This window comes from Ceratocystis lukuohia (assembly GCF_044167205.1).
Source record: "Ceratocystis lukuohia strain C4212 chromosome Unknown Supercontig2_pilon, whole genome shotgun sequence".
Lineage (NCBI taxonomy): Eukaryota > Fungi > Ascomycota > Sordariomycetes > Microascales > Ceratocystidaceae > Ceratocystis > Ceratocystis lukuohia.
Genome location: NW_027263521.1, coordinates 2,039,072 through 2,066,896, shown reverse-complemented (window position 1 = coordinate 2,066,896; position 27,825 = coordinate 2,039,072). Strand labels below are relative to the sequence as shown.

At 49.1% G+C, this 27,825-nt stretch overlaps 9 protein-coding genes across 9 annotated transcripts; 5 read left to right on the top strand and 4 right to left on the bottom strand.

Moving 5' to 3' along the window:
* Positions 1–4: 4 nt before the first annotated feature.
* HOO65_020514 (RNA-directed DNA polymerase from mobile element jockey) lies at positions 5–1,609 on the top strand (the record flags this gene model as incomplete). Its single annotated transcript, XM_071000087.1, has 1 exon — positions 5–1,609. The coding sequence occupies one exon, from the start codon at positions 5–7 to the stop codon at positions 1,607–1,609; it is 1,605 nt and encodes a 534-aa protein (XP_070861152.1).
* Positions 1,610–2,531: 922 nt separating this feature from the next.
* On the bottom strand, positions 2,532–4,171 carry HOO65_020513 (Cyclic AMP receptor-like protein A; the record flags this gene model as incomplete). The annotated part of the gene is made up of 4 exons (XM_071006691.1): positions 2,532–3,287; positions 3,370–3,585; positions 3,650–3,851; positions 3,915–4,171. The coding sequence occupies 4 exons, from the start codon at positions 4,169–4,171 to the stop codon at positions 2,532–2,534; spliced, it is 1,431 nt and encodes a 476-aa protein (XP_070861151.1).
* Positions 4,172–6,124: 1,953 nt separating this feature from the next.
* HOO65_020512 (Serum paraoxonase/arylesterase 2) lies at positions 6,125–7,525 on the bottom strand (the record flags this gene model as incomplete). The annotated part of the gene is made up of 2 exons (XM_071006770.1): positions 6,125–7,123; positions 7,187–7,525. 2 exons carry the CDS (start codon positions 7,523–7,525, stop codon positions 6,125–6,127), a joined length of 1,338 nt encoding a protein of 445 aa, XP_070861150.1.
* Positions 7,526–8,784: 1,259 nt separating this feature from the next.
* Positions 8,785–9,783, bottom strand: HOO65_020511 (Ubiquitin-conjugating enzyme E2 6; the record flags this gene model as incomplete). The annotated part of the gene is made up of 3 exons (XM_071006941.1): positions 8,785–9,514; positions 9,582–9,661; positions 9,754–9,783. The coding sequence occupies 3 exons, from the start codon at positions 9,781–9,783 to the stop codon at positions 8,785–8,787; spliced, it is 840 nt and encodes a 279-aa protein (XP_070861149.1).
* Positions 9,784–10,756: 973 nt separating this feature from the next.
* On the top strand, positions 10,757–12,416 carry HOO65_020510 (SAM50-like protein SPAC17C9.06; the record flags this gene model as incomplete). The annotated part of the gene is made up of 3 exons (XM_071006683.1): positions 10,757–10,759; positions 10,830–10,949; positions 11,019–12,416. 3 exons carry the CDS (start codon positions 10,757–10,759, stop codon positions 12,414–12,416), a joined length of 1,521 nt encoding a protein of 506 aa, XP_070861148.1.
* Positions 12,417–13,286: 870 nt separating this feature from the next.
* On the bottom strand, positions 13,287–16,461 carry HOO65_020509 (Aflatoxin B1 aldehyde reductase member 2; the record flags this gene model as incomplete). The annotated part of the gene is made up of 4 exons (XM_071006385.1): positions 13,287–14,610; positions 15,317–15,969; positions 16,029–16,049; positions 16,126–16,461. The coding sequence occupies 4 exons, from the start codon at positions 16,459–16,461 to the stop codon at positions 13,287–13,289; spliced, it is 2,334 nt and encodes a 777-aa protein (XP_070861147.1).
* Positions 16,462–17,858: 1,397 nt separating this feature from the next.
* Positions 17,859–19,375, top strand: HOO65_020508 (Nicotinate phosphoribosyltransferase; the record flags this gene model as incomplete). The annotated part of the gene is made up of 3 exons (XM_071006732.1): positions 17,859–18,054; positions 18,110–19,169; positions 19,243–19,375. The coding sequence occupies 3 exons, from the start codon at positions 17,859–17,861 to the stop codon at positions 19,373–19,375; spliced, it is 1,389 nt and encodes a 462-aa protein (XP_070861146.1).
* A 333-nt stretch (positions 19,376–19,708) lies between these two features.
* Positions 19,709–20,725, top strand: HOO65_020507 (Nuclear ribonuclease Z; the record flags this gene model as incomplete). The annotated part of the gene is made up of 1 exon (XM_071000086.1): positions 19,709–20,725. The coding sequence occupies one exon, from the start codon at positions 19,709–19,711 to the stop codon at positions 20,723–20,725; it is 1,017 nt and encodes a 338-aa protein (XP_070861145.1).
* Positions 20,726–21,218: 493 nt separating this feature from the next.
* On the top strand, positions 21,219–25,301 carry HOO65_020506 (ank-repeat protein mbp1; the record flags this gene model as incomplete). Its single annotated transcript, XM_071006301.1, has 5 exons — positions 21,219–21,266; positions 21,395–21,508; positions 21,578–21,827; positions 21,921–23,506; positions 24,267–25,301. The coding sequence occupies 5 exons, from the start codon at positions 21,219–21,221 to the stop codon at positions 25,299–25,301; spliced, it is 3,033 nt and encodes a 1,010-aa protein (XP_070861144.1).
* Between the last annotated feature and the right edge of the window lie 2,524 nt (positions 25,302–27,825).

The following is a 27,825-nucleotide window of genomic DNA, read 5'->3' as shown; positions in this document are numbered from 1 at the left end:
AGTCATGGAGTACACCATTGGGTGGTGCACAGACAACGGGCTTCAACTGGACCACAAGAAGTCGCAGCTGTTACACATGACAAGGAAACGCACCCAAGACAACCCAGACTTGGAACTGACTGGAGCGCCTGTGATTAAGGCCACCCCTAGAAACGGCTCACTCAAATGGCTGGGAGTCCGCTTCGACAGGAGACTCAAATTCACAGCACACGTGAACGAGATAGCGGGAAGAATGGAAAAGTCAGTAAACAGCCTCTCGATCCTCAGAGGCTGTAGACACGGCGCCCCCGTGAAACAATTAGTCCAGGTAGTCAAATCCGGAATCATGGCGACTATGACATACGCGGCAGCAACTTGGTGGAAACCAGAGCAACGCGGCAACAAAGGCAAATCGAAGAAGCTGGGAAAGCCTCTTAGAAGAGCACTCCTAGTCGCCCTCCCGGCCTACCGCACTACTCCCACGGCCCTTATACACATGGCAGCGAACTGCCCACCAGCAGAAATCACACTGGACGCATCAGTCAAGAGGGAAGCAGTCAGGTGGCACTCACTGGATACAGCACACCCACTGTATGATCTGAAGGACTGCAAACACCAGAAGGAAATACTGAGACTCCTCCCGAAGCCCCTCCCCAGGTATGGCCCACTGTGTGTCAACCCGCCCCCAACATCAGTTCCCCCAGACGGGGCAAAAACAGAAGGGCTCCAGAAGGAAGAAGCGGCAGAGAGCCACCTCGCCTGGAAAGCAAGGTGTCCGCCAACAGACATCTGGCTGTACACGGACGGCTCTAAACTGGAAAACGGCTGGACAGGAGCAGGCTGGTGGGCAGAGAGCGAGGGAAACTGCATCACCGAAGGGGGATGGTCCTGCGGGAGATGGACAGAGGTAGCAGACGCCGAAATCCGAGCGATCAAGCACGGACTAGAGAGTCTGAAACAGTGGCACCTCACGCACAGCAGGACCATCTGGATCTGCACAGACAACCAGGCAGCGACGACGCGAATGAACTCCATGCAGAGGAAAGTGGGAACATCTCAATTCGACGTCGACAGGGCCAGGCAAACAGCACAGAACCTTAGAGCGCAGCACCCCTCACTCGAGGTACACTGCATCTGGGTCCCAGGTCACAGGGGAATTGAAGGCAATGAAAAAGCTGATGCCCTTGCTAAAAGTGCTGCAGTGGAAGTCTTTGAATATACCATGTCGCTAGCGAGAGCTAAGAGATGGCTGAGAGAGGACCTCCACCAAGCACACAAAGCCTGGTTCAAGGATCAGAAAACGGTTGTACACCATGCCACCAGGAAACTCATGGAATTCCCCCACCCAGACAAGCTGGGCGTTCCAGAAGGCCCCCGCAAGCACCAGGGAAAGATCCTGGCAGCGATATCAGGACACGGTGACTTCGCAGCATACCACCGAAGGATGAATCACCCGGACACTCGCAATCACTGCCACAGATGTGGCAGCGACAAGAAAGAAACCCACGAGTGGACCTGCCGGAAAAACTCAAAACCATGGAGCCATACCTTCGTGCAGAAGTTGCTGCTCTCTTCCAAAGGCAGAACGTCTCTGATCGGCGCGATTGCCAAACGGTCAAGCCCGACATGACAATCCAAGCAAACTAACAGCGGCGTGAACCGCCCCAACTAACTCTAAAGACACCAGGAAAAAAATCCCACTCCCGACAGAAGTCTCCCCAATGAAAAGTGCCGAGTACCTGACGTTCACCCCGGCCCGCCTCCGCTCCCCTCTGCTTCCGCTAGGTGAGATAAAGTCGGATGACGAACCCCCCCCCCCCCTCTCCCCACCTCTGACACAGCCGTTGGTTCTCCCCATAGGGAACCACTCCCCTCGCATTCAACACCCTCTGGAAATCTATTGCTTGCACAAACCTTCACCCAATCTCGCTCTTTGCTGCTTGACTGCTTGAAAATGTGTTTGCCTCAATGCTTTCCATTTCTGCTTTTGTTCCTTTTGCTCTTATCTTTCCTTCCCGCTTTGCTCTTCACCTGTCAGGTAATCGACCCGAACAAAGATCCCTATGGCACCGCTGGTGACCGGGGTTGGAGGACGGATTGATGGCCTACACAGGCCCATATACGGCGACCGAAAAAGCAGTCTTCTTACGGCCGAATCGAGAAGTCTGGACTCGAAAAACCTACATTTTTCTTGATCTGATCCCACGTCATAGAGATCCACGGAGCCACGACGCAGGTCAAGCTTAGATAGTTTTAGGTAGAGAATAAATACAACAACAACAACAACATCCAATGGCAAGATGGCCGAGTTGGTTATGGCGTCAGGTTAAGGTCGTTCCTTAACGCAAAGTTTCCTGATGGAGAAATCCGCCTGGGTTCGAGTCCCAGTCTTGTCAACGATATCAATCGTCACGTCTCGAATGTGTCGATCGAACTTTTTTTGCTTCCATGTCCTCTACCTCACCCTACCCAATGTATCACGCATGACCAAGAGCTAGAATATGTGTACCTTTTTATTTTTCGTTTCTTTTGTCACACTTGTTCCCCCCCATCTACATTGTTGTGGCATTATATGGTCCTCTTGGTGCCAATTCGCGAGCCGCATTGTCAACATCATCCCACACCGGGCTTCCATTCCGTGCTGGCATACTCCTAAAGTGGTACTGACGCAGCGCCTCTCTGTGTTGGCTCTGAGCTTGCTCCAGAGCCGCTTGCTTCGACATATGGCGTTCTCTCAACCTGTGTAGAACTTCTTCGCGGAACGCTCTCCAGCTTGTTGTAAAGAATATTATCGCATTCCAAAGACCCTGTAGTGGAAGGACTGCGGCACTCGCTACACTAAGGCCAAAATCCACCGAGCTAGGATACATCAGATTATGAATTCTGTTAACCGAGCTCGGCGTCCACGTCACTAAGACCGAAATGGCAAAAATAAAACTTGTGCGAAGATAGGCTAGCTTAACGGGATCTATGCGGCGAAGCTTTTCTCGGCACTGGCCACATAGTGAGCGCTTAAGCTGAGATTCCCTGAACGCTTTGTTCGCAGAGGTAGAGCTACATGTCGTCTCTAGGTGTGCATTTGGACATGGTATTGTTTGAGGTTCCAAAGATTCTTCTGATGGGCACCACTCTCCAGATCTTCTAGCAGGAGTTACAGCAGGAGTCATTGACGGCATTGATGGAAAGGTTGAAAAGCCGGCGGAGGGTCGTGCCTGAGAGCTTGAAGATTGCCGTATGATAGCATCGAAATTTGTAACACTGGTGACTTCCACCTCGGTCGTGATCGTTAGCTCGGGCCGTGTAAGTCCCTAGCGCAAGTGTTAGCAGGTGAAACTAACTAAAAATAAGAAATGTTGAATTGAATGGAGCAAAGCGCTGGATAAGATGTACCTTTTCAGAGCAGTCATGACTTTCTGAAATCGACTGCTGCTTCTCATCAGCTTCAGTATGACTAAATGTGGCATGCCGAAGTTGGTTGCGCTGTTTAAATACGCGATACCCAACTGCAAAGTAAATTAAGAGAGACGTGATGATGCAAATCCAAATGGGGACATAGTAGGTCCAGAGGCGAAGGAATGCCCAGTTGGGACCGATCCAACACCATAACTAGGAATGATTTGTTAGTGAGATTGGAGAGTATATCAAAGAAACCTGCTTTGTTTTCACTTACCGTAGCATCACCATAGACTTTACCACGCTCTTTTGTACGAACGAAAAGAAGTGTAATTGCAGGAAGCGCAGGTATTCCATAGCAGAGCGTGCAATAAAGCCACAGGTAGTTCCTGAAGGAAGATGGGCTTGCACCGAAGAAAAAGACGAGGAGAACGTTGATGGCCATAGCTAGGGACCAAAACGGGTCTGACTGCATGAACCTATACAAGTGTTAGATACTAGCTGCGCAAGATAGCGCTTCACTCAAAAGATACTGGACCTACATTTCCAAAAGAAAGGCCTGCGCCTGACAGAGCGTTGAGTTTACGCCTGACCTCAGCCCATCATAGCCTATGACACAAGCCACGCTAGCACCTGCGTTTGCAAGAGATGCGTACAGGATAAAGAGATTTGGGATAGTGCGCAGCCGCTTGATAGCCCAATATGATGCTACTATCAAAGTGATACCTACCATGGAAAGGGCCGACCCAGCCCTTTCAATAGAGCTAATTGTTTCTAGTTGTCTCTCGGAGAGGCCCATAGCTGTGTTGGGTGCGAGTGCGCAGCTAGCTTATTCACATCAAACGTAGGAGGGGGGGGGGCAAATCTCAGCCCGAACAGGGACAATTATGATAAAACGGAGATTTGAATCGATGAGTGTCGTAAGGGAAATGTGAAGCAGAGAAGGACGGAGATTATCTATAAGTTTGTTAGTTTTCTTCTTTGCGCTAATGTGTTGAGCCCTAAGCTGAGCATATAAGGGTATCTATGTCTCTGGTAAGTTCTATTTCTCGCGAGAATATGGAGCTTCCATATCGGCCGTGGTCGCGCAGAGCGACATATGGTGACATTTAATGGCGACTTCTACAAAAAGGCAAGTGAAGTCTAGGATTTCTAGTAGCACAAGATCACCGTTCATGAACAGATAGGCACGATATTTGAAACCCGAAAGCGACAACGTTTTTTTAAAGTTAGAAATGAGACGAAACGGCAAGAAGACATACCAGAAAAAGGGGAGGAGGGGTGAGGGTTTCAATCGGATTATACTTGCACTCAAGTGTGTGTCACAAGTAACTTGAGATTGGTGATGTGCGGAACAGGCTGTGACGCGACAAAGAGAAGGCGAACAAGAAGTCGCACTAGCACTGCGATACCGACAATTTTTTCAGACACAGAGTGAGATTTCAACTATAATGAGTAGGGCGTTGTTTGTCTTCTCTAACAAAGCTGCGTAAGACATCCGAGCACGACGCATATGGCGATGAAAATGACAGGCAGTAGGTGAAGGTGAAGTCTATACTGCGCTTACGAGAAACTAGGATGGAACTCATAGGAAATAAGACAAAAAAGTTTTTTTTCCATCGCCTTGTGTATACATGTAACTAAGTATCGCGAGCCTGTGCCCTCAGGCAGCGAGCCCTCTAGAACAGGAAAGAGCCCAACAAGGTGCTTGTTGGTGGGTGTCCACACGATATTCAGATATAGAAAGAGGTTATGTTACAACCAGATTGCATTCCTACTGTATTCCAGGAAGCTCAGGAAAATATCGACACGTGTGTCCGTCAGCTTTGTTGGGAGTAAGTCGAATACATCCATTAGCGCTTCTCGCTGCAACTCATTCACTGCTGCTTACTCACAGTAGTTGTTTGAGGCAGTTGACGTCATCCCTGAATTTTCGTGTGGGTGAGAGTGAGGAGGGGTATGAGACTGATGCTACGCAAGTCTAGGTCAATCATCTTCATCTCCTTTCTTGCGAGACACCACGGCAGACAAAGTATTTAGGCTTCTAGACACCTAAAACATCTTTATACCTAGACCCTCAAATGCCATAAGCACCATAAACAGGTCTTCCCCGTGCACCGAAAAACAAGGCTTATGAACTACAAGTCATTCGTCAGGTAACAATTTTCTAGTGAATTTTTTATGGTTCGTGTTGCTTTTGCAGCAGCGAACGTGTGACATGCTGCAATCCCCAACGTGATACCCGCAGCTGTCCTATTGTAACTATAAAAATATGCAATATCAAAAACCCCGCATGGCTCACAGAACAGTTTACCCATCGGCTCTAGGCTACTGTCAAAAGGACACTGTGACCATCTTTGTGACCATCTCAATAAATAATGGCACGTTTACATGTAGCACAAAAACCCTTTTTTTAATAAACGGTCTTAATATATTGTAATAACAATGCTTCCATACAAATAAATAGAAACGTGTCTGGCTTTTTGCTCCAACCCACGCCAGGCAAACTGCAACAAATGCCCTCTGTATGCAAAAATCGGTCGATATATGTAATGAGAACGGATCTAGGCTTCTTTCCATGGTCTTTTTGTGGTCCTTTACAAAGGCCGCAAAAAACACCAACCAACACAGCCTTCAGGATTGTGAACCGGGTCACAGTAAAGACAGATCCCTCCCCCAGCACGCCAATAAACGAATGCCAATCAGCTGGCAGTACTCCCCAAAATGACCAAGAAACCCACAATGCAGCTGTTTACAGATCAACCCTCACTGCCACCATACTATGTGACAAAAAGCCCGATGTGAATAGCCATGCTTGTCGCTTATCTCCAACACTTTTAGCCGGCGAGATAGGCACCAAGACGGCACCACTCGCTGTGGACAAACGAGACCCATCATCTTCAAAAAGTGTGCGTGTGGCCCAGCGGTCAGTCTCCTTTGCACTCGCACTGATAGGAGATAGCAACATGTTGGTTGTTGCATTGACTTGAGGCGAGGCCAAAACCACGATGGATGGAATCTTGTGCTGTGGGCTTTTCATTTCGAGTGTCATTGTGAGCGCCTTTGATACGCTAGGTAGCACAAAGCCACTCTTGTCGCCGTAGGGGTCAGAAAAGTAGCTTGGGTTGTCGATGGCTGCAGGCGATTCAATAGAGTCCACAATCCGGATCTGGTTGTTGATCGAGATCTGGCCAATGAGGAGTCTACCACCCAGACACTCTGAGACAAGTATCTCATCGGGCATCCGCCCATGGCCCAGGCCGTTATTATTATAGGTGTGGTCGAGAGCAACAGAGGCTTCAACTCCATGGTGAGGCGCTCCCGAAGCAGGAAACATATCCGTGACGGCAATGTGTATAACGTTCGTCCAGTGTCTATTCGGATACATATCTTCGACGACGCGCATAAACCCTTCGCGATAGTGGTGGTCGTTGGTGATAAAGAAGGACTTGGGCGAGCGGGCAAAGATGTCGTTGGGCGTAGCGATAAGGTGGTGTTGAATTGTCCGCACATGTCGGATAGAAGCCGAGCCAAAGGTGTAATGAAAGAGCTCAATCACCGACTGTGCTTTTTGCATCTTCTCTGTCGGCTTTCCAGTAAAGAAACCGTTAAGATACTGGAGATGCGGGAGGTGGTTGACAGCAAAGATGTAGATGGACTCTGAGTCTTCAGGATCTGCGGTTATGTCAATGCCATGGGTTATAAACGGCCCATCAAAGTTCTCCATTTCAAGACGTGTGGAAGTAAATGTCTAGGCGGAGATGGTCAGCACAGGTAGGTTCACAGATCGTCAAACAAATGCATGACAACCTACCTCTGGGTTGATGACATGAATAGAGCCCTGGGTGTCCATGGCCTGAATAGGATCATCGAAGTTGCTGAGTGGCGGGAACCATGAAAGTCTACTGTGGTGGTTATCTTGACAGGCTGTGAATATCAAACCACTAGGTTGGTGAAAGTGAAGGTCTTCGCATTGTATAGTGTCGGGAATGTACACTAAGTCATCATCTCTATACACCAAAGACGAATTGACAGTACGCCAAATGCCACCGACCTGACAGGAACGCTCCAAGGCTGGCCTAACCTTCAAGCTAATAATGACGGCAGCGAAAGCGCATAGAACAGCGTAGAATCCTCGACTGGGAGACGACATTGTAAATCGAGGTGTATCAAGATATGCAAATCCTTGGCTGGGGAGTAAGGCAAGGCAAGGCAATAATATAACAAGGTAAAAGTAGAGAAAAAATATAAACGTGAGTTGGCGGGGGATGGGCAGGTTTCATATCTACATAGCACATCCCATAGGTTAGCCACCGATGCCAGCAACCCACATGTGCCCCCTCACCTCGCAGCATATTCAACGTTTGCCGGCACTGTACCCCGACCCAAGACAAGAGGATTCCAAGCGCAAAATATCTGGATTCTAGACTGCAAGGACAGGACTTTGCCAGGTGTGAGTGCTGATGACGCGGGGAGGGGGGGGGGGAGGGGAAGGGGGGAGCAACAGCTGAGCCAGGCTAGACAGTACTTATTGCAGTCCTGTGGTCAGGAAAGAGAAAACTAACGTAAAGAAGTAGAAAAAAACGAAAAAAAGGACAAAATGTAGACAAAAAGAACGCAAGAAAGTACAGCAGGTTGAAAAATACGTAGGAACATAGGCGTGTGTGTGGTACATTGACTGTGACCACATGCTAGTTAGAGAAGCGGCAAGGAGGGTCTCCTGTCTCTTGTCCCTTGTCTCCTCTCTGCCTCCTCCCGAGAAGTATTTGATATATCTAATGTGTAAGGATGCAGTGTAGTATCGTGGTTTTCACATAATGTAGCCCCTTACCCTGTCTTTGTGCTCTTTTACTCGAAGGCGCCTGAAAAGACGCATTATACTGCTGTTGCCTCATGGGTTGGCTAAGCTGAAAGCGCACACACAATGATGATAGCGCAACTTTATCGCATGTATGTTGGATTAGGTACAAATATAGACACAAATGAAAGGCTAGATGAGACATGCATAATCACCATGTATGTTAGCACATTGATGTGATGTGATTGGCCAATGACAAGGTTGAAATTTCATAAATTCATCTAGGCTCCGTAAACGCCGCGTGACTCGTCCATATTGTCAGCCAGTCGAGGTTCAGTGTTGAGTCCATAAATCCATTGCTGAAAGAACGTGGCGCATTGCTGGAACATCTTGAACCGTTCAGACCACATTAGGGCCCTGACACTGACAAATGGGGGGGGTGTAGGAAAAAAGGAAACCAGAAATAAAAGCAAGACAAAGTCCCAATCAATCCAAACAAGCACCTGAAAGACTCTTCATGCTTGCTATTAAGAAAAAAAAAAGAAAAAAAAAGACACCCATACACTCAAAGCCAACATTCTTCCCTACTACTCTCCCTTCTTCATATGCCCCGATTAGGTAGAGTTCAGCAAACGAGCCAGCAGGACGTAAAAGAAGACAAAACTCCCGAAGATCAAAATCCGATTGTGCGATGCCCAGCCACTCCCAACATCTCGTTGCTGGACAACTGCATCAACCACTGCCTGTGCTTGGTTAGCCCTTCCACTTCCGCTTCCGTTGCTACTCCCTGCAGCTCCGGTGATACCAAGAGGCGGGACACAGGATGTAGACGAACCAGAGGAGCCAGCAACAGCACCGCTAGTCCTGGAATTACCAGTCGCGGGGTCGATGTCGTTTTCTTCCATCCATTTCAAGTTTTGCTCGTGCAGCTCAGGCCACTGCTCGCGGAACTTGGCACCACCATCACCAGCCTTGACATTGCCCTTGGTGGCAGCACTGTTCTGCGAACCGCCGCCGGTAGAATTCCACCAACGTGTACGTGCTGCATATTGTTTCTTTTGGGCATGAGTGCTTGTAATGGAACCAGTGGTAGATTCATCGCCAGTCATGAAGGACAGAAGACCGATGAGAATAGTGGAGACCTCCCAGGCAGGATTGAAAGACTTAGGGTGGAAGTCGGATATCGAAAGGCAGAGGCGGGTTGACGTTTGGAAGCGGCCAGACGGGGTATGCATGCGAATGGCTGGCGGGGCAAAGGGATAGTTAGGAGGGAAGACGAGAGTGCCCCAGTATTGGCCATTATGATATGGTGTGTCCTCGGGGCCGGTAATGACGTAATGCCACCTACAAGCGGGCAGGGGTACGTTAGTAAGGGTAAGAGGCGAGATCTGCAGGTTTAAGCACAACTTACTCCAGAATATTAGACTCGGAAGGATGGGCGTCGATGTACGGCGGAGGGTTTGTCTGGATAGATTTATACTCGCGGGTCAACTGCACACGGAATTACAGATGTTAGTATACCAATAGCAAAAGCACATGAAAGATCATAGGACAGTCAAAGAGCGGAGAACGGGCCAACTTACCCGAGTCCGGGCCGCCTTGGTAGTCGCCATTGCTGGGTAGTGTATATATCGACGAAAGATGAAAAATGCGAGTTTAAATTAACAAGTTGCTGTGAAACTAGCTGTTGAACTAAGCCTGGACGGCGCGTAACAAAAAGGCTCGGTAGTTCAGTGAGTTGGAGAGGAGTAACGGTAAAATGTCTCTGGATCTATCGGAAACAAAAAAAAAGAGAGATGAAGCAAAGGGATTAGCAAGTTGCGAGGCTGGCGTCGAAGCTAGCAAGTCTTAATCAAAAGTGTCTGGCGCAAGATGTGTTGAAGCAAATAATGAAGAAGATAAAAGACCTGTACAAGTTTGGTATGAAAAAAGAAGGTCGCGGGGAGGGATCGCCAGTGGGAGAGTAAAGTTGGATCGAAAGCGTTTCGTGTTTCAGATACGGACAACGAACCGCAATGGAGGCTGAAATTAGATAAGGGGAAGAATGGGAAACGAGCAGACGAGGCACCAAAAGGAATCTCGAATAGCCTGAAACGATGTGGAAAAAGAAAAGAATGAAGCAAGCAAAAAGGAAAAGAAAAAAAAAAGTATCGCGAAGAGCACAAAAAGCCGCGCGAACAAAATGTTGATGGTGGGTTAAGATGGAACGAAGCTTAACGTGATTGAAAAGGAAGATAGAACCTAGTAGAACAGCACAGCAAGAAGGGGCCATCAAGCCAGCCCATTAATATTAATAAAGCCGGCCAATGGTGACTATCTACTAGCGCCCAAGTTATGGACTGTCAGCAGTTTTGTGGAGAACTCAACTCCCACCAACCCAACCCTTTACCCAATGGTCTCAGCCGCAACACTTAAGTACAAACTAGACTTAACCCTAAAAATGTCCCCACTCCTTTTTGCGAGAGCCTAGTTCCTTTCAATAATATCGTGAGGGCCTAAATTAGCCTTAGCTAAAACAAGGCCTCCAGTCCCATTTTCTTTTGCTCAACATTGCTCGCCACTTGTAACAAGACGACTGAAAGCATCATGGTATGCACACATACTATCAGATATGCACAACAGTGAACCTTGACTAACTAGGCTACTGCTTTTGTCCTAGTCTCTCACGGCTGTGCAAAAGCTACAGGCCGACCCTAGCCAGCTTGCGCAGGGGCTGCACAGCGATGCTGATTTTCAAAAACTAGATGCAGAACTTCGCAAAAAAAGACTTGAAAGGCTTGTACGACAACAATCCCTCCAGTATCTTTGCCTACATCCTATATCAAAGCTTACGTTTTAGTATTTGTAGTTCCTTGACCAGCACTCTAAGCCGTTGACGGTTAACCGTGTACGCATCCACGGCGCAACTAACGTTCGCCATGGGTTCCTCAACCCCATCATTGCGCCGCTGGTCGATGACAACGACGCAACAACTGTCGGCGACGTACTCCTCAAACTTCGAGACGTGTCCCACAAACTGGAGTCTTTCGATCTCTTCCATCCGAACCCCCAGGTCTGGCTTTCTGATGTTGATGCCACCGATCCTAGTTCAACTGTGACTGATACCGACATTGACATTCGTGTACGCGAGATGGGCCGCTTCCTGCTCAAGGGCGGAACCGACTTTGGAAATGGGGAAGGGTCAGGCTATGGCTCTCTGCTGTGGCGCAATGTATTTGGTGGCGCTGAAATGCTCACCTTGAACGCCAGCCGTGGCACGCGCACGCGGTCCGCCTACAACGCCTCGCTAAGCATGCCCCTCTTCAGCAATCCCGACGTTCGTCTAGCTTTCGACAGCTTGGCATCCATGACTGAAAAGCTATGGGCTTCACATGAGGAAATTTTGTTTGGAGGCATTGCTAAACTCTCGTGGCTATCGAAACAGAGAGACATGCACTCAGTTGAGTACACCAGCATGTTGCGCAAAATAACTAGTCTGGGGTCGCATGCATCTCCTACAGTTCGCCATGATGCCGGCGATTCCTTGAAAAATTCCCTTAAACACACGTTTTCCCGCGAGCGCCGTGATAACCCTAACCTCCCGCAATCCGGCTATCACCTTCGCTCTGCCGTCGAGCTGGCAGGCCTTGGACCTATGGGTGGCGATGTCTCATTTGTCAAGAGTGAATTGAATACCGGAGGAGCTCTTCCTATCCCTATTCCTGGTATCAAAGGCCGGAGTGGTGTGTCTATTGGAGCCGGGTTGCACCTCGGTATTCTTTACCCTTTAGCGCAGAATCTCGTCGGGGCTGCAAAGCCAAGTCGCATCAATGATCGCTTTCAGCTTGGTGGTCCCACGGATGTGCGTGGATTCCGTCTCGGCGGCCTTGGCCCCCATGATCTGGGCGATGCGGTGGGTGGTGATGTTTCTGCAGCCGGCAGTGTGAATCTGCTGGTGCCTTTCCCTGGAAGAGGAGTGGATTCGGCCCTGAGACTACAAGCGTTTGCCAATGCCGGAAGACTCGTTGCTCTTTCGGGATCTCAGAATGGCAAGGGAGGATCACAGCAGCCGAGCCTAATGCCCAGCCTTCGAAGTACCTTATTAGAATTGACAAACGGGCCACCTAGTATTGCTGCTGGAGTTGGCATCGTGTACGCCCATCCTGTTGCCCGGTTTGAGCTGAACTTTGGTCTGCCTATCACAATGCGCAGCGGCGAGGATGCTTCCAAGGGATTCCAGGTTGGTGTTGGCATTAACTTTATGTAACTGTTATGTAGACCTGCACTGTATAGAATAGACTCATGGACTGCCTGATATGGTATGAGAAAGGAACCTAGAGTATAATCTTGCTTCTTTGTTCTATTTAATGCTTACTTACTGGTATTTCGCGGTATTACGACGGAATGTTCCAGGAGTGATGTCATCTTTTATTTTGGTCGAAGCTTGGACTTGAACTTGAATGTCTACATGAAGCAGAAACAAGGGACCACAACGAATGTAAGGTAGAATTAACGCTCTAATTTCAACACACACTGTCAACCCATACCGTCCGATGAGGCACATCCTCTATTCGGGGCCTAGATTTTCCGCTATCCTATTTTCAGGCCGTGTCTCTCGTGAGAAGCTTTTGCGTAAATCCCGTGATTAGTTTTCAGTCATTACACTAATATTCCCATAGATTACCAAAAGTCTTAAGCCACTCGCAGCTCGGAACAAGAACCGCGTTCCTTCATTGAGTCAACATCAAACGGTCTCGGGGTTCAGTCAGTGTCTTTATTGTATTATTTGACGTCTTGGGGATTGGTTGCCTAAAGTGTATATTTACTTTTGACCTAACAACGTAATTTAAAGTCATTTTGTCCTACCACAAGTCGGCGATCCAGTCTCAGGACCGATGGTGTAGTTGGTTATCACGTTTGTCTAACACTCATCCACGAATGGATGGACACAAAAGGTCGGCGGTTCAAGTCCGCCTCGGTTCAACTTTTTGCTATCCATGGTTGCTATATATTAGTTGGCAGCTTTGTATCCAAAACTTTCCGCATCTTTTTTTTTCTTTGTTTTTTTTTTGGAATTGAGAAAAGCAACTGTCTATTGATGAGATAGAAGAAAACCCTGCGACAATCCAGAGAGCCTCTATGCCTCTGAGTCAGACGTCGACAGCAGCTCTTCTTCTTCATCTTCATCGTCTACATCTTGATCCGCCAACAGCTCCTGCTCCTGCATCTCGCGCCACGTGCTCCAACTCAACATGCCAAAGGCGATGACAATCAAAACCCCCCCAAAAATAGACGACGAGCCCAATGGGGTACCGGTCAGCATCCAGTCAACAACAGCGACGATAAAAATGGTCAAGAGTGAAGCCACGCTACTAAGGACAGGGCTAGTGAGGCTTATCAAGACAAGGAATGAACCTGAAAAAATGGCATTGGATGCCACCGACGCCATGACACAAAGTCCGGTATAGCCCGTGGGAAACTCAAACGTCTCTAGCCCCGTAAGGTGCAAGATTGGTAGGGGGAACCACAAAACAAGCATGGTGAAAAGTCCAATGCAGGAGCCGATAGTATTAGCGAAGATAACACCGCGACCTGGGCTAACTCCTTCAGGGGGACACGCAAGCCTCTTGTATAGCACTTCGTACAAACCGTACAGCACTGATCCGCCACCAATCAGCATGTTGCCCAAAAAACGATTCGATTGCCCCTCTGTATCGGTGCTGCTTGTGCCACCACCGTAGGCCACAATCAGGACACCAGCGATGGCAATCATCACGGCAACGGATTTGTCAAGGCGCAGCTTTTCCTTGAGTAAAGGCACAGAAAATGCATACGCAAAAAATGCAGAGCAATTGTAGATAGCCGTCAAATCAGCAGGCGTCGTCATGTTGACAGCGATGTACCACGTTAACCCAGCAATAGTCAGGGCTACAGTAAGTGTGGAGGTAGTACGGACGAGATATGTCCATCCGGTTAGGCGGCGATGGGACTTTGAGATGTCAAGGTCCTGGAGCTCAACCATTGAGAGTGTCGAACGCAGGAGCTGCTCGTGACGACGCCAAACTACTGGCCAGGGCACGTCAGGCTTGCGCAGACGGATGATGAGGAGCTGGAAGGGCCACAGAAGCGACCACGAACTATGGGTAAAATACATCATGCAGTAGGCCTTATTCCAGCCGAGATCCTGCTGGATATATGCTGAAAGCTCTGTCTGGATAGTGAACGAGACAAGACTCAGCACCAAAAAGAAGGTAGCATACATGTATTTCGTGCGTGCAGATTCTCGGCGGGCCGACGAGGCTAGGGCTGGACTGCGGCTGCGCATGGAGCTCCTACGGGTGCCAAACTGCGGTCGAGAAAGTGAGTTCCTGGCCGGATGAGAATTGGTTATGTGGCGATCGGTGTGTAGCCGGTCATTTTGATCGGAGAGGAGCGGAGCAGCGGAGTGCTCGCGCTGCAAACTGGCGGTCGGCATTCTAGAGCTGGTGAACGGGAGGCGAACTAAACAAGCTAAAAGAAGGAAAAGGGAAAAGAGATCTTTATCTAGCACAAATTGGGGTTTTGTTGCTAAATGTGGAGCCGATGCCAAAGCGAGGTTGTGGAAAGTTGTATGAGGACGAGATTGTCGGTCTTATCGAGCGGTTTACACATTGACGTCACCGCAGGGAAAGAAGCGACTGGTAAAAGGAAATGGGTTTAATGAATGTGATATTGGTATCCAAGCCATCTAGACAAGTTGGTTAGGGGAAATGGATTGTGTAAGGAGATTAGTGATCAAAACAAAGACAAAAAAAAAAGTAGTAATTTGTTATAGGCAATACCGACAATACGGAAAGATCATCGCCACAAAGAGAAGTGCGAAAATGTTACAAGTGCAAGTTGTTTTGTTTAGTTGTTCACATAGACGAAGGACTGAAACAGAAATCAAAGAAAAGAACTACTTTGGGACTTGTAGCAGATTTAGGTTTAATTTCAATTCAGCCACACGTGCCCTAACAGACGCCCCCCTAGAAATAGGTACACCCAAGAGGCCAAAAGAGGTCAAGTGACCTGTGACAAAGTTGCATCATCCACAGAATCTGCAACCCCCGGATTTCCTGCATATCCCGCAAAGCAATAACCAGTCGCCTCCAGCCGCTTCCAAACACCGCCTTCTTAGTGTCGTACCCATATTCTATGCGTTTATGCCAGTAAGGCGCGCCATTTGCCCTCGTCAACTCCCATGCCTTCTCCGTGGCCTCCACCACGTCAGCCGGCAAAGGGCCCTTTTCTAAGTTTGTAATGTTTTGCTCGATCTGCTCCTTGCTAGAGGCACCAATGATGACGCCATCATTGCCATCTAGTACCTTGAGAGCCGAATGATGCACAGTCCAGCGAAGTGCTACTTCAATTAGAGAGAGGTTGTGCTTACTAGCTGCCTCTTCTACCCACTTCATAGCTTTGAAAGTGGTATCTTGTAAATAACGCGCCCGGTAGAGTTCAATAACACTACTGGTCTTGGCGTAACGGCCGTCGTTGGGGAGGTCATCGGCCGACTTTACTTTTCCAGAAAAAAGGCCACCGGCAATAGGATTATAGACTACAATGTCCAGACCGTAGCGTCGCAGAGCTGGCACAAGCTCAGCCTCGATACCCCGTTGAACGATGTTGTACATGGCCTGGTAAATGGTGGGCTGAACCCAATTATTTTGCTTGCACGTCATGACGATCTCGGCCACTTCGAACGCAGTGAAGTTGCTGATTCCAAAACGCACAAACTTGCCTGCCTTGTGCAGCTTGTCAATAGCACCAAGCGTTTCGGCAAAAGGTACAGCGCGGTCCTATGAAAATCATTAGTACTTGGAGGGCTATGCTTTGTGGCACAGATATGTATGCTTACGGCTGCGTGGAGGTAGAGAATCTGCGTGTACATTCATTAATTGGTTAGCCACAATTTATGATCAAAGCTGAGCGTCCAAGTTCCCAAAGCAACCTACATCTACAACGTCAGTTCCAAGCTCCTTTAAGCTCGTCTCAGCGGATGAAAGGACATTTTCAGAAGTGTTGGTTCCGTCTTTCATGGGATACTGGATCTTTGTAGCCAAGGTCAGGCCTCGGTCTTTCCAGCCAGCCTCACGGGTAAAGGCTTCTTGCTGTCCGGCGATATAGACTCGCGCCGTATCAACCTCGTTGTAGCCACGGGCTTGGAACGTGTCAAGACACTTTTTGTACTCTTCGATATCGGTGATGCGAGCCCCGGCCTCCTTGAAAGGGCCAAAAGTCATCAGGCCCAGGATGATGCGTGGCTTGGTGTCTTGCGCGATGAGAGGCATTTTGAGACTATAAACTCGGGCTGTGAGTGGATCGATTGGTGAACAGGCTTAGGTGCGGGTGCGGGTGCAGGTTGTAATGGAATCTTGTAGTGTTCATCAACTTGCGATCTTTGAGAAAATGGGCTGGGGGAGGCTATTTAATGTGCAGTTGCTAGATTATCAGATGGCAAGTATCCAGTCCACTTGAAAATGCTTTGTAATCAAAAGCTAGAAAGATAAAGCTGATGAGGCTGTGAATTACTCAAAAAAGGGGCATAATCAAAGTAGTTGCCAGTTAGAGAGTAGAAGACACGCAGCATTTCGCCTCATTCCAGATAGGATAGCCATTTTCGTCTCGCCGAGAGGCAGCAAAATATCGCAGTTACACCGTACGCCGAGCGCTGCAGGTAGATCTACAACAACAATCCCAAGCCTCTGTGCTTCCTGCCTAGAAGCCAGCACTTTAAGGTGCTTTTGTCTTGTGGTGGATACCTCCAATATTGCATATCGCTACACTCATCGATTCCCCCTCGATAACGATACAGCCAGCGCACAAAAAGGACCGACTAGCACAATATGCCGTGCTTTTTATGTTAGTTGGGAAGCAATAAGCTTAGAGCTTCTGATCACCATCGTTATCCAGAGCCAAAGCATTGGATCCACTACTGATACAGTATTTCTTTTTTTGCCCGCCGCCGGCCTTACCCAATCTTCATCACGTGGATGCTACTGAACTCACACCTACTTTATACTATTATAACTAGTCACTTTAAATATATCAAACTATCTAGGCATAAAGTCGCACATACGACAGTGCTGTATGTGTATGTCCCCAGATCCCCACTCGTTCAGTGCAATGTCTAGAAAATCTTGTCAATTTTGAATAAAAATCATGTCATAACCACAAGTTATTTACTTGCCTGCCGAGGGCTTTTCCCTTGATCCGTCATCATCGTCATCCATTATGACTCCATTTCCAGCTAGAGGACACCCTCTACCCCTCTCTAGCCTCCCCTGTCAATGCTACACATTAGCATGATCTACCTGTCGGATTTAATAGTAGTAGTTTCCTTTCTATGTATAACCAATTTCATTTGAATTCCCTTGTGTTCCCAGCTTTCTTGCTGCTTTCCCATAACCATACCAGTCAGTTATCAATCAATACCCACATCTTTCTGGCTGCGTCATTCCAGTCACTACCCCGTAACCCTAGCGCCAATTTACCGAGCTCCATTTTTAGCCTCACCATCAGCTGTTAAACCGAATTGGCACTCGCCGTGCTCCGAAGTCACGCCGTAACTGCTTTGAATCTGGCCGGAGACTGACCAGGATCTAGAACAATTTCCTCTCATTTTGGAGATTTTTTTGCCGCTGCAGAAAGTAACCGCCACAGCTACAGGTCAAGATAGCCGCCCACCATGGATTTCAACAGCTCCTCGCCGTACCCCGAAGGCGTTATCTCCTTCCTTGACACCGATCTCTACAAGCTGACGATGCAATGCGCTGTCCTCAAGTACTTCAAGGATGTACCTGTGACTTACTCTTTCACCAATCGAACGCCCGAAAAAAAGCTATCGCGGGCTGCTTACAAATGGCTGGATGAGCAGATAAGGAGTGGGTTTCCCCTTCTCTCCTTTCTATAGGCAAATTCACTGACTTGCTTCCACAGAACTGGGCAACATTAGCCTCACCAATGATGAGTATGACTTTCTCAAGATCAACTGTGACTATCTCACACCAGAATATCTGGCCTTTCTTAAGGAATTCCGCTTGCGGCCGCGGGATCAGGTCAAAGTAACCTTTACACCTATGGATGAAAACGACACCTCTGATTCTGCACTAGGCGATGTTGAATTTGGCATCCGGGGCACATGGTGCGATACCATCCTCTACGAGATCCCCATCTTGGCGTTAACATCTGAAGTCTACTTCCGTTTTATGGACAAAGACTGGGACTACGAGAACCAGGAACAAATTGCATATGAAAAGGGCATGCGTTTGTTAGAGGCCGGCTGCACCACTTCCGAGTTTGGAACTCGTCGTCGCCGTGACTACCATACCCAGGCTCTGGTCTTCCGGGGTCTTGTCCGAGCCAGCAAAGAAGCTGAAGCTAAGGGCTTTCCTGGAAAATTGACGGGAACGAGCAATGTACACTTGGCCATGCGCTTCAACATTCCTCCCGTTGGGACGGTGGCCCACGAGTGGTTCATGGGCATTGCCGCTATCCACGGCGACTACACCACTTCCACTGAAATGGCCCTGCGACACTGGGTTGGCGCCTTTGGTGGCCGTCTTGGAATTGCTCTGACTGACACTTTTGGAACCCCTGAATTCTTGCGCTCATTTAGCCTTCCCGTCAAGAACCCTGATGGCTCAGACAATGACAAATTTCGTCGTCCAGACGGGAAGCTCAGGACATATGCTGATGTGTTTGCTGGCGTTCGTCAGGACTCGGGTGATCCAGCCACCTACGTTAAGATACTGTCCGACTATTTCAAGAAAGCTAATATCGCGGAAAAGAAACTCATTGTATTTTCCGATTCTCTCAACATCGAACGCTGTATTGAGTACAAGAAAATCGCCGAGGACCATGGCTTTATCCCGACCTTTGGTGTTGGCACATATCTGACCAACGATTTCGTACACCGGTCCACGGGAACTAAGTCGACACCTATGAATATTGTCATTAAGTTGAGCTCTGCTGGCGGCAGACATGCTGTCAAGATAAGGTTAGCGCTGCCTTCTCTGCCATTCTCTGTCCAACACATGCAATAGACAACTAACCATTAATACACTGAATAGCGACAACTCGGGAAAGAACACCGGCGATGAAGAAACGGTCCGCAAGGTCAAAGAGCAGATTGGCTATGTCGAGAAGGAATGGAAAGACGGCGACGAGTCGTCGCGTTGGGGGAAGGATGGTGACAAGGCCTAAGTTCTTAGAACATGCCTCAGCTATCTAGCCTTTCGCTGTTTTATGCACAGCATACTACGACTATTTTCTTGTGTTCTCCATATCTAAAATACATTTGACTTTGATTTATCCAGCTTGTCGTGCCATCCATCTTAGCACAGCGCACAATTATCCACTGTCAAATGCAGATAACAAGATGGGGGTAGATAGACACTGGCACCTGACGACAGCTGCCGTGCAACTCTTACTAGCCAATTACTTTTCTGTGATCCTAAACCACCGTCTGCCCTCTCCAAAACCAGCAGCCTCGGAGCATAGTACTTTTATCACCTACTCAGGGTCCGTAAGCTTATCATGGCCCCGGCTACGTTTGCGCAGGCTTTGCCACAGTCTACCCGTTCAGAGGTGCTAGAGTGGACTTTCCCTAAGCCTTTCAACCATCTTGTCTTGACTGGCCGGTCAAGGGCCGGGTGGCACACCTCGTTCATAATTCCTCAATTGGATTTGGTTCTCGACGTTGGTTATGTCGTCAACAAGGTTCGCCCAAACCAAGTCTTCATTACCCACGGCCATACAGACCATTCCGGCCGTGTACCAGTCTTCATCAGCCGCACTCGGTGTCCTGACATATACTGCCCCGCCGAGCTCAAGTCTGCTATGGATGCCTATGCGATGTACAGTCGTGTGATGAATGAGGGTGGGAACGTGGGTCCATGCAAGCCAGAGGGCGGCGAAGACCAAGGCACCGGGAACAATAATGATGCAGAGGGAGAAGATGACGATGATGATGGCAGAGGGCCACCTGGGCCCAAGTGGCTCGACACACATGTCTCGTTTGGCATGAAAGACGGCGACGTCGTACCATTGCGAAAGATCAAGTCGGATATAGTGGCCACAGCCTTCAACTGCGACCATACAGTCCCATGCATAGGCTACGTCTTTTCACAGATAAATAACAAACTGAAGCCCGAGTACACGGGTCTCAAGGGCCCCGAGCTAAAGAAGCTACGCCAATCAGGGGCCGAGATCACAGCTCCGGTGAAAGCAAACATTTTCGCCTTTTGTGGCGACACAACGACAAAACCACTAGAGGCCGAGCCACAGTGGCTCAAAGATGGAATCCCGGTCGTCATCGTCGAATGTAGTTTCTTGTACCCGGAACACATTGCCCAGGCACGCAAAACCAAGCACGTCTACTGGGGTGATATTGAGCCTATTATTAGAAAATGGCCCAAGACCACGTTTGTGCTCATGCACTTCAGCCTGAGATACACTGACAAGGAGATTCGGGACTTCTTCTACAGTATGGAGGATGCGCCAGCTAATATGGTCATCTGGTCGGATGGGTGCAGAGATGACGATATTAATTAACAGGCGGCGACAAAGGACTAGGGAAGAAAAGACATAGCGTTAGTCCAAGACCAAGACTTGTAAGAGGTGATTGTGTAGAAACTGGTGGTCAATACTATGAAAAATGTTGCTTTCACGTGACATTGCATGTGACTGTGGTCCTAAAGTGGCCAAATTGCTGACCCACCGAGAGCATGAAAAGCGTCGGAGCAATGCCTCGACGCGTTTAAAGACGCGTCGTCCTCGCGTACATGCTTGATTGAATTATTGAATCCCACTACAACCTTTTCGACTCACATTGTAGCTGTATGTAGATGGCATCGTGGTCTTCGAGTGCAATCTTGGCCTCTTCTCTCTATCACGGAATTTTTCTAGCAGCAGCTCTATATTTGACCCCAGCCTTGCATGCGCGTGTCTTCTCTCGATATTTTATCCTTACCCTTTTTTTTTACTTCACCTTGTTTGCTTCTAGCAGCCAATCAAGGGAAAAACTCGCCCAGCAAAATCATTCGGCATGGCTGCCAAATCCTATGATGGTATCTACAGTGCCACTTACAGCGGTGTATGTGAAATCAATCCCTAATCTTTCTTTTTGATGCCCATCTGATGGGCGGGCGGTCCGTATTGGCGATTCTCAAGCTTTCGTGTACTTTTTCGCTGACTAAAGCCTATCCCTTCCTGGATCTCTAGATTCCCGTTTTTGAGTTCCTATATGGACCTGAGCTCAAGGAGAGTGTGATGCGACGGCAGTTGGACAACTGGATCAATGCTACACACATTTTGAAGGCTGCTGGCTTTGACAAGGTGAGTTGGCGAGCTACTGCCACCGCAATTACACGGCAACAATGACTAATCAGACTGATGCGAATTAAGCCGTCACGAACCAGAATTCTAGAGAGAGAGGTCCAAAAAGATACACACGAAAAGATCCAAGGTGGCTACGGAAAATACCAAGGGACCTGGATCCCCCTCGAGAATGGCAAGACACTAGCGATACGGAACAACACATACGAAAAGCTTGCGCCCATCTTCGAATATGTCGGTGGCGATGAACCTCCCCCCCCGGCACCACGACACACCAGCAAGCCGAAACAACCAAAAAGGCCTGCCGGTCCCAAATGGAGTAGGTCTTTGTCTCTTTCCCGGCTCCTGTGGAGATGCTGCCATTGCTGCTGTCGCTAGTAAAGTAACTGACGATGCTAACCAACTTGTGCAGAGGCTACAGCCCCGGCAGCAACCCCGCCAGTTGTGACGCCGATAGTTCCTTCACCGATCATTGCCCCTCCGCACGAGGTGGTCATTGATACAATGGACATGATCCGCGAGGACGACATCCCAGACACTGCAACAGTAGTCTCAGTGCCATTTGCAGGCGATGACGAGCGAATCGAGCCACCACAACCCGGAACCGGCCACCGAAAGCGCAAGCGGGACGAGAACCTTGACTTTATACGTCAACAGCATGCAGTCTATGGCGACGAATTGCTGGACTACTTCCTGCTTTCGCGCGATGAAAAAACGGGCAAAATGGCGCGTCGCCCTGACCCACCGCCAAATTTCCAGGCTGACCACACAATCGATACAGACGAGAATACTGCTCTCCACTGGGCCTGTGCTATGGGGGACATTGAGGTTATTAAAGAGCTCAAGCGGTTTGGTGCATCTCTTGATACGAGAAACTCAAGGGGGGAAACGCCTTTTATGCGCTCGGTTACCTTTACCAATTGCTTTGAGCGAGACACATTTCCCGCCGTAATGAAGGAGCTTTGGGAGACTGTGAACCTAAGAGACATCACTGGCGCAACCGTCATCCACCATGCAGCTACTCTACGTAACGACAGAGTCACCGGGCAATCGTGCTCAAGGTACTACCTCGACCATATTCTAAACAAGCTCCAAGAAACCCACGACCCTGCCTTTGTCCAAAGCTTGGTTGACGCCCAAGACAATGACGGGAACACGGCCATTCACCTCGCAGCTAAGCGCAATGCGCGGAAGTGCGTTCGCTCTCTAATTGGACGCAACGCCTCCACAGAAATACCAAATGTCGAGGGCATAACAGGCGAAGAGATGATCAAGGAACTCAATTCACGGACCAAGGACAAGGAGCGCGTGCCACAGCGGTCGTCGTCTCCGTTCGGCCCAGACTCGCAGAACCCATGGCTTGCCATGGACAGATCTAACAAAAAGCTTGGTGCCACATACCAGTCCAACGCAGCCAAGACAGTCCACTCGAGTATCACACCGCTAATCTTCGAGAAGCTACAAAGCATGGCACACAACTTTGAAGACGAGTGGTCCGAAAAGGATCAGGCCGAAAAGGAAGCACGACAAATCCTCGTCAACACCCAGACCGAGACCAGCATGGTCAACCAGGAGATCCAGACTCTAGAGTCACAACTAGAGCCCGATGATGTCGCCGCCAAGGTCATGGACGAAGCCACGCGCGCACGCCACGAGCTTCTTGAGCTCGTACGCCACCGTAACGGTACCCAGGTCCAGGCTACTGTCGACCAAGAGCTCAAACGAATGGGCAACAACGAAGAAATTACAGCTGATGATTCCATTGAGAGCAAGCAGGAGCTAGCCCGCAGCCTAAGTCAGGCCATCAAGGAAGAGGCTCAGGCGGAGGCCGACTATGTCGATGCGCTTAGTATGGTTGGCACGGGCGAAAAGATTGAAAAGTACCGGCGGCTTTTGCGCAACTGTCTCGATGCGCAGGACGCAGGCGTGCTGGATGAGAATATTGACGATTTGATTGAAATGATGGAGGAGGACGAGCAGATGATTGGCCCCGGCATGGTGATGCAGGAGGGCGGCGAACAGATGGACTTAGTTGGGCTATGAAACAGGCAGGCTCACTCTACTCTACCATGCTCTATTATATTCTCTTCTGCTCTGCCTACCGGGTGGCATTCTCTTTCCCTCCACCAACTTGAGGTTACTTCTTTCTTCAATCTCTTTTTTTTCCTTCTCTTGATGTCCTCGTTTCTCTTTTCCTTTCTTCCTTTGATAGGCTACCCTTCTTCCTCTTTTCTTGGCTTTTGTTTCTATGGGTTAATCTAAACATAACAGCGATGTATAGGACTTTTTTTTTTGTTTTTCCTTCTTTTGACTACATATGATATCTGATCTCAACCCTTATTAACAATCGGTGGCCCAGTCATCTCGATATTTCATCCTATCCAGCACGTCTTCCTTTCGTCCTAGTGTTAGTCTAAGCGGCTTTCATCCCGTCAGAAGAGCAGCCAATATAAAAGGCATTCTCGCTTTTGGGCGCCCATTGACTTAATGTCGTGCAATGGGTGATGCAATCCATGCGCTTCAAACACCGGCTTAACCGCCTTTTTTCTTTGTTCCTCACCTGGCTCAACCCACATCCCCCTCCCTGGTTTTGCTCACTTCTTTGCCTGGCTTCCTCAAACAACACCTCCCTCCATCAAGCACCGCAATTGTGGCTCGTCCTCAAGAATCCGTCCCAACCACCCACTCTCCTCTCTTTTCGCTCCCCACACTGGCCCCGGCCCTCCCGCTCACATCTGACCTTCCACTACCACCCCAGGCTGGAGCCTCATCTGCTGGGAGTAGCAAGATTGGATCAGTATCCTCCGAGCCCGAGTCTCCACCTACAAGCCATCCTCGGGCTCCGGTATTTCCCCCAGGCTCACAGCCTCGCTGGTGCAGGCCATTGAAGAGGCGCAAGTTCTCACGACGTCACCCTGGCGGGCTACGGCTCACGGGTGAGATGGGCCGCAAGCTCCGGCAGGCTGTCGCTCAGGCTCGTGTCGAAAGAGACAGAGAACAACAAGAATCCAGAGTCCGTGAGGCAAGAGAACGCGAAATCATGGCCCGTCTTGAGTACATTCGGATTCGAAGGGCCTTGGCGGCCAGTGGTCTGAGGGGAGATAACCCGCAAGTCAGAAGTCTCAATCCCCTAATTTCTGCTTCCGCCAGCACGAGTGTTCTGTCTCGCCATAGCCAGCTCCCCGAAAATCTGCCTTTGCCATTGCCACAGGCCATGCCACCATTGCTACCTAATCCCACCGCTAGTATCACTACGTCGCAGGAGATGGAACCTCTTGAATCTCCGGCCGACCGAATGCCAGACCTGTCGCCAATGTTTCCCATAATACCAGCAGCCTATCCCCGACAGGCAGAGGCCCCAATGCCTGAATCGTCATTCCGGCGCTTTAGTGGACCACTTCAAAGCCAGTTCCCAGGCCTTCCCCGGCCTGGGCCTTTTATATCCCCGCGTTCTTCGTATTTCCTGCTGCGGTCATCAGATGTTTTGCAGGGCGATCCAATGTCCATGCCAACGCATTTTGCGAACCAGCCTCATTTAGCTATCGATCCGGAGCTCACCCACACACGACGTAATGAGCCAATGGACGCTTGCTCCCGGTGGCCGACCCGCGCCGAGATGCCTCACTGGAATAACAAAGAGAACAGCCGCACATTTTCCAGCCAAGGGAGTGCTTGTGATGCCCCACCAGAGGTTGGGAATGACCATACAGACGAGTTCCAAGATGACCTGTTCCCGGATATACTTGATGAAACTCCAGAAGCCTGGAAATGGCCGTTAGGGAAGGAGCGGTAACATAGGCTAGAGAGCAAAATAAGGATACTTGTTCACAGAATTATCAAAGAGGACTATCGAATGAACCGGAATTTTTGGTAAAGCACTTTGGAGCAGCTACATGCCTGCATGTATGCATGTTGGTAGAGGCTTGGATGGCGGTTGGTGCCCAAGCAAGATGGAGCCCATGATGCTGAATATGTGCACACACATGTTCTATCTCGCTTGGTCTTTTTTCGGGCCTGGAATTCACGCGCAAGCCACTACTAGACCAGTCTTCAAGATAAATAGGCTGCTTGGGCGCGTCTCATTTCGTGTGTCCAGTCAGTCAGTCAGTCATCCGACCATCGAAAGTATGGGGTAAGCATGTAGAGATACTTGGGGATGTTTTGAGAGAAAACGCCCGGTCCCACACCTACAGTATCAAGCTTCTCGTATAGCATTTAGACATGGGCTAATAGATTTCCATGCCCTTGACTCCGATGCTGACACTCTGTATATGTACTTATGTGTGGCTATGTATAGATACGAGGAAGAAAGCGCAAAATACCGTGCACCAAAAGCAAAGTCCTGTCTTGTCACATTCGGGGCCCCATCCCATGCCAGTTAAATCCTAGTCAATGGTGTTTCATAGCGTGAGCAAGTCCTTTCGATGTACTGGCCATACAGTGTGCTTGCTTTTATGCAGTAAGACAGGTGGCACCAAACAGTAGCCCTTGAAACGAAGAGTCTGGGGTCTGCTATATGATGAGCCCTAGAACCAAACAACTGCGTGCAGTTAAAGCTGTGCTGAGTTGTAAGCTGTGGGCTGCGCGAGGTGAAGTGAGATAGGGCTGCATTGACAAACGACTTGACGTTTTCCGTGGCAAGAAACAGCCAGCCAATTAAATAACGCATGAGGCTGGTTCTCTATTTAATTTGGTTGTTGTAAAACAGCCAATACTCGAGCAGACTACCAACGAATGCCTTTGATGGTCTATTCCGTGCCGCGCATGCTAAGTGTGGTGTGTGTGGTGAGTGTTTTGCGTGCAGTCGTCAATCAAGAAGAGAGAAAGACGGAGGAGCATTGGCTCTGCTCAAAGATTTATGGCTTATACATATACGCATATATATGTCCCTTGCACCCCTTCGTATTGAAAAATGTCGGCAGATAGGGCTCTTAGTTAGGTGTAAGCCGGCAACCAAAAGAGGGGAAATGGGCAGCCCCAAGCTTAGGAGGGACGTGGACTGACATCAAGGTAGACCTACATTCGGGGCCGGCGCTAGCCAAAACATCTATCGAGGGGGATTGCGATGAAGCCAGCACAGCTCGTCGCACAGCGGGTCAAGTACAGCTGAAATTTCTAAGAAAGCAACAACGACAGCAAACATCCCTTCTACGCTATACTCCATGCATAGAATTGCATCGCGACGAGCAGAGCTGGGCCGCGGTGGTTGCGTCTTGTCCAACATTTAACAAAGGCGCATGTTATACTTACACAAGTGTTTGCTCAAGTGCTTATATGCATGCGTAGATGCCCATATGCCCAGATGCGTACATACATACACACACACACACACACACATACACACATATGCTACTGACATGCGCACATACGTACGTATATGCATGCAAATCCTGCGAATCGGCGGCTAGGTTCCTGTGGCGATAAAGACTCGAGACACACAGACACAACATCTCTCAGACATCTACTCAGATACCTGCCCAGACATGCACGCACACACCCACGACCATGCAAGTCCAGCTCATACATACACTGATTTTCCTAATTCGTGCACGGTACGATGGCTATCCGAGACCTCAGGCTCAGAGATAGGCGGTTTGCTCTTAAGACACCTTGCTTTTCCCCTCCAGCCAAGGTCAAAGTCGAAGGGGATCAGGATAAAGCTGTTTAATGATGTCAACAATCAAGCCCCGGGCCTTCTATAGTAGCTGAACTTTATGCAGGCCTCATCCTAGGATAATGCATGCATGCATGTACGTGCGGTAATGAATGGCACGGCTTTTTTTTTTCGTTCAAGGACAGCTCAGTCTGTCAAGTCTCCCTCCCTGTCCTTTTCAAGGGGCGAACAACGAAAGAGATATAAGACTTGCCTGTTCAAGTAGAAGTTTATCGCGATCAACTCTGAAGAGGGAGCACATTTGCTCGCGTGACGTAGTTGATCATATGGGGATATTCCAGCCCTTTGCCATGTCCTGGCCCGCCTTGCCCTGCTTAACCTGGACCCCGCCCCCCTTATACCCCATGCAAACGAATAGTAGCCGCGATAGCGACAATATTCTGCAGCCTGACCGACCTTGTCCTTGCCCTCTTTCTTTGTCCTGAATCATGGACAGTCCAACCTCAAACGACAAGGCTATAATCCATGCTAATTAGTATATTATCTCTGTTGTTACTCCAGCTTGCCTGGGAAGGGAGAAGGGGTTGAGCACAGGGCGAGATAGTCAATGTTCCAGAAACAAACCAGTGTAAACAAGAATTAGGGGGCATGGTGGTGTTATCTCAGCTAGTCGTTTAAGTATTCCGCCAACAAAAGCACGTAA